Source organism: Austrofundulus limnaeus, unplaced genomic scaffold (genome assembly GCF_001266775.1).
Source record: "Austrofundulus limnaeus strain Quisiro unplaced genomic scaffold, Austrofundulus_limnaeus-1.0 Scaffold543, whole genome shotgun sequence".
Classification (NCBI taxonomy): Eukaryota; Metazoa; Chordata; class Actinopteri; order Cyprinodontiformes; family Rivulidae; genus Austrofundulus; species Austrofundulus limnaeus.
In genome coordinates this window covers 263,764-269,379 of record NW_013952945.1, presented here as the reverse complement: position 1 = coordinate 269,379, position 5,616 = coordinate 263,764, and the positions used below count along the sequence as shown (strand labels likewise).

The 5,616-nt window shown below is 42.5% G+C and overlaps 1 protein-coding gene across 2 annotated transcripts in view; it reads left to right on the top strand.

The window, feature by feature from the left end:
• wdfy1 (WD repeat and FYVE domain containing 1) overlaps positions 1 to 3,948 on the top strand; it is a 51,079-nt gene extending 47,131 nt beyond the window's left edge. The window contains exons 9-13 of one of the 2 annotated variants that reach the window (XM_014026327.1): positions 507 to 608; positions 687 to 817; positions 915 to 1,023; positions 3,344 to 3,551; positions 3,708 to 3,948. In XM_014026327.1, the coding sequence (XP_013881781.1) occupies positions 507 to 608; positions 687 to 817; positions 915 to 1,023; positions 3,344 to 3,403 (402 nt within the window). In that variant the 3' untranslated portion in view covers positions 3,404 to 3,551; positions 3,708 to 3,948. Of the gene's footprint in view, positions 1 to 506; positions 609 to 686; positions 818 to 914; positions 1,024 to 3,343; positions 3,556 to 3,707 lie in introns of both variants that reach the window. The other variant, XM_014026328.1, reaches the window with a different exon arrangement.
• The last annotated feature ends 1,668 nt before the right edge of the window (positions 3,949 to 5,616 follow it).

Below are 5,616 nucleotides of genomic sequence, written 5' to 3'. Positions count from 1 at the left end.
GGTGTTAAATGTTAAAATGAAGAAGAAAAAGTATCATTTTTAGCTTTAAAATGTAACAAAATAAAAGTAAAAGTAGCTATTTAAAAAGATAATTGGTAAAATAACAAATCCTCAAAAAAGAATAAAACTACTAAAGTACTGTAACAAAGTAAATGTACTTAGTTACTATAAACTTCTGATTATGCCAAATCTCTTAAATGTTAAGATTTKTTTCTCACTTTTCATATTTGTAGAAAAAGCATGTTACAGGCACGTTAATGATCTGTGAATCTTTTGGAGTYGACCCAATTCAAGATGGCCACCACATCCAACTGAACTTSAAACACAAAAATATCTATAAGTTCTACAGATATTGATCTAAATTTGGTTTGGTTGGCAGTAGCTGAGTCTGATCTCCAATGTATATGAAAGCTAACACACCTCACTGGATCTCCTCCTATGAGAACCTGATTAACTTTATTATGGTCCASTTGGTACTCGTGCTCATTGTTTGGTTTGAACTGCAGGCGCCTCAGTGGTTAGACAGTGACTCGTGTCARAAGTGTGAGCAGCCTTTCTTCTGGAACATCAAGCAGATGTGGGACTCCAAGACCCTGGGGCTCAGACAGGTAAGCGGAGCTGGACCCATGCTGGTTTTTGTTCACCCAGTGTGAATGTATCTGTTCATATGGATGTGTCATCTCCAGCACCACTGCAGGAAGTGTGGCAAGGCTGTGTGTGGGAAATGCAGCTCCAAACGTTCCACCTTCCCCATCATGGGCTTTGAGTTCCCTGTGCGGGTCTGTGACACCTGCTTTGACACCATCAAAGAAGAGGAGTGAGTAACAGTCCTCTCCAAACAACAGGTCACACAATGCGTTTGTTTTACTGAGGGAAACCATGTTGTCTGTGTGTGTAAATATGTGTGTGTGCAGCCGAACACCGCTGGCCACGTTCCATGAGGGGAAACACAACATCGCCCACATGGACATGGACCCATCCAGAGGCCTGATGGTCACTTGTGGAAGCGACCGCATTGTTAAGGTCAACAAGAGTCCTTTGATAGCAGATACAGTAACTCGTGTGTATTTGTGTTGTTTCAAACACGGAGCCTTTGAGCCAACGCTCAAAGCAAAACTACCAGAGGCTAATACTCCAAACCTCTGCACAGAATCGTGTTCGGGAACTAGAGTCCTACRGGCACAAGCCGGAAAAAATATATATTTTACAGTTTTACAGCATCTAAATCTTACTGTTGTGCAAATATATATATACACACTTTTTAGGCTTTTAAATTGCAGTGATTTGACTCATTTATGTTTTATTTACAATTCAGTTGTGACGTTAAGAATGATCTACTGGCAGACTGATCCACTGACAGAAGCATTATATTCATTATTATACTGTATGTTTCTTAGAAGAAAAATTCAAAATTAGCTTCTAGTATAATTTCAGACCAAAAGAGTCATTCAGACCAAAAAGGTACCACCCCCCAACCGCCACCACCACACACACACACACACACACACACACACACACACACACACACACACACACACACACACTGTATTTTCATTCCATTCATTTTTGTAACTATATTTATGCCTAACCCAGACGTTTTCACTAGAATGAACCATTACTGGTCTATAATTAACTCTAACCTGAACCAAAACTTAATTCACACCATACCTCTAAACCAGGGGTGCCCAACCTTTTTTGAACCAAGAGCTACTTTTGAAGTCGGCAGTTTGCCGAGAGCTACTCGTCCAGTCTCCGTATCAAAAAACATAATTTTTCATCTCCCTACTCCTCACTTCTTTAAAGTAAATAAAACAGAACGTAATGTGTTGCTACTTTTATTTAATTTAAAGTATTGTCAAACAAAACTATCTACTTAACCATRTATTTACCTACAAAAAAAGAAGAGATAAAATCCTTACTTAACTCCTGACAGAGAAACAGAAAAGTGATGCTTGAACAAAAAGGATCATTTTTTTAAATCTCCTTCATTTAGTACTCTCTGTAAGGTGCAAGCTATGAGGACTGGAAACCCTTTCCAGTGAGAGAACCACAGAGTCAAATAACTTTGGAGCACAGGAACTCGTCTCAATTTATTCAGAGAACTCTCCTCTCTTTTCTCCATACAGGGGAGGAAAAACAAAACAAAAAACTGTCAAGGTCAACATGGCTACCACAAGAGTACCGCCCTTTATTTCAAAGTTAAAGCACACAATATAAAACTCTCTCGCAGGCTGTTATAAAACCAGGTGCTGAGCTTCCAGGAAAAGTTTCACCTGATCAGATCTGTTCCTTTTATTGCCTGGAAGTGATCCATCAGRTGGGTTTCTGAATTTTATGCATTTTTGCAGAAATATCGCCCGCCAGGGGTTTCTGGCTAAACCCAGGCAGGAGAGCGGGTGCTGGATGCATGACTGCGGTTCCACCTCACTGGATCTCTTCCTTCCTCTCTTCCTCTTCCTTCACACCCGGATCCGACGCTCAGAGCCGGAGCTAGAGGCTCCGGAGTAAATTGAGTACTATATCGCCTGCCAAAGCGCCTTTTTCGGTCGGTCGTTAGTTAATAGCTCCGCGGGGGAACGTCCCAGGATCTTGCAACCACCTTCAGTTCACTTTCCCGGATCCGATGCTCAGGGCCCACAGGAGAAGCAAACGAAGGTTGAAATGTCCTCCCAAAAATGCGCTAAAAATGCACTAAGTTGTGCGTAATTTGCTTATAGCTCGGCGGGGGAATGTCAGAGACTCCATTCAAGTATCAGCTTGTAGGAGCCACTCCGGGATTCTATGCTCCTAGCCCAGGGAGGGGGGCTAAAACCACCCTTGGCGGAGGTTCGACTGTGCGTAATTTTGGAAGTTTTGCGCTTATTTCTCCGCGAGGGAATGTCGCAGGGACTCCAATCAACTTTCTACTTGTAGGACAGAGCCAGGTCTTTAAAACCCGACCAGCCACACCGGGATCTGACGCTCCTAGCCYGGGTGGGGGGTAAAACCACCCGGCGGRAGGTCCGACGGTGCGTATTTTGGAGGTTTTTTGCTCATAGCTCCGCGGGGGAACGTCACAGGGACTTCAGTTAACTTTCATCTTGTGGGGCAGAACCAGAGCTTTCAAACAAGACCAACCACTCTGGGATCTGACGCTCAGRAATGTTTTGGTCTCAGTTTGAACAGTTTTAATATTTAACGTAGTGTTTTTCTAAGATTCGTGGTTTCATTAGTTCTTTTGCTTCACTCTAAATAAATCAATAAAATCCAGTTTTCCAGTAAACAAGTGGAGCGAAGGCGATCGATGGTCCTGATGAATACACTCCTTGAGTCCTAACAGCGCTGATGTTTGGTGTCTTCACAGATCTGGGATATGACACAGGTGGTTGGCTGTAGCTTAGCAACAGGCTTCTCCCCGCGCTGATTGGCCCAGCCCACTACATGGCAACCCGTCTGGCTCAAGCCTGCACCTCCCTCCTCGACTCAACAGTGTCATGGAAACCCCTCTGTACAGTCCACGTCCGCAGGCTGGGCCTCAGTGTGTGTGTGTGTGTGTGTGTGTGTGTGTGTGTGTGTGTGAGAGAGAGAGAGAGAGAGAGAGAGAGAGAGAGAGAGAGAGAGAGAGTACATCTGCATGTAATGTTGTCGTCACTAACTTTCAGTCTGAAAGAGTTTGACTGATTTAGACATTTTGATCTGACTTCAAACTGAACCTGAAGCACAACTAGGTGTGTGTGTGTGTGTGTGAGGACTTGTATTGATGTTAGTGTTTGCACTGATGATATTTAATGCTTTTTCTTTTGACAAAGGTCTTTTTTTTTGTTAGATTACAACTGGACTTTGTCTTTAGCGACCTGTCGTTCTGTGAAAATGTGCTGGCTTCTCTTCTGTGTGGCCCCACTAACTGCATTTTACTGATTCTGTCGCCTGCTTCACGTGTAAATAGACGCTTAAAAGTTCTTTCTTTAACACTTTGTGGCCTTAAAACATTATCTCAGGAGGTTTTGCATCGAGTCGTGTTGGTTGTGGAATTACTGAAGTCTCCTCCTCCTCCTCCATGAGCAAAGGAAATCCCCTGCTAAAGTCGGGTGTTTCTGCATCAGCACCGCCTCCAGCTCCTCATCCAGAGCCAGGCGCAGAGAAAATGATAATGCGTTGCCTTAGTGACGAGCACAGACGGTAGCAGCATCCTGTTGCAGCTGTTCTGAGGCGTCGCTAATAGAATGACCTTCTAAGATGACGGTTTCTTACTAAAGTGGGCTGAAAGGGTCTAACCGATCCACACCCACCCCTCAGATTTAAAGAGCCTGTGACATGGATATCCTTCAAATACAGAGTCAAAAAACATCTTTATACTTATGAAAATTGGCATAATACACATGATTTTACCCATTTTCTTTTGAATTTGGCTCAAAGTGAAACAGGAAGTGACATCACAGGGGAACTCTTTAATAAAATAAACYCTCTGGTCTTTGTTTATTGAAACAATATTATTTAAGCTTTAACTCTTCATCTCTCTCTGATAGTGACTCAAAATAATATAAAGAAACTGATTCTTCTCTACAGTCTGTGTTGTAACAATGCTCTGTTTTCACGCAGACTTTCCCCTTTGACATCACTTCCTGTTTCTTCACATGCAAATATCTCAACAACCATTCATCTCAGTGTCATGAAATTTCTTTAGCAATATTTTGTCATGGTTGCCTTTCCAAAAATGAATTCATGTTTATTACAAAGAATTCATGTCACAGGTACTTTAATGGCAACACTCCAAGAAAACATGACACCTAATGCTGGGTCTAGTGGCGTAAAATTGCCGGCAGAAAGTTATTAAGGTACTAGACAGGTACTCGAAGTAAACATAGCTGCAACCTCTCCTGGTTTGAAGCGTCTGCAGTGAAAACTCTGCTCAGATGAGGACCACTTGTGTTCCTTCAAAAGGCCTTAAAAAGACGACGCCTTTTCAGCCCTTCACTGAACTCATCGCCTCTTTTCTTTTTCTTATATTTCCTTTCCACGCAGCTGTGCGTGTAGGTTATAGTAACGCTCAAAACTAATCTGCACGACCCGTAGTTACGTTAAAACGTGTTTTTGTGAGTTGAGGCAGGAGGTCATAGCTCCATGTAGCTGAAATCATTTACCGGTCGACTAACGCTTGCCTTATTGTGAGGGGAGCGTGGGGACTGAGCGTCATGTTTTGATTTTGTTTAAATGTAGCCACATTCCACTTATTTTTTGATGCAGTGTATATTTATGTTTGTAGAAAAGTATTTATCTCATTATAAATCCATTTCTGTCTGGATTTTAGTGTTAGCGTATCAGAACATGTCTTTAATGAAGCAAACCGTTGAGATGTTTCACATGCAAACATGGACGATGAGAAACATCAGAAACTTGATCCACAGTATTACAGTTTGGTTTTAACTGAGAGGTGATGCAAATGTTTGTGAGTGGCTGATAAACTGCAGTGGTGTTGTAGAATTTCTGGTCACACATGCCTCTAAGATCGGATTATTTCTGGGTGACATTTCCTCCAGTCAAGGTTTTTTCCTCACCGTGAACACTGGGAGCTCCAGGATGAACCATGGCCTCGTGCTAACCATTATTGTACCTGTGCTGTCAAACAAGCTGAAAACA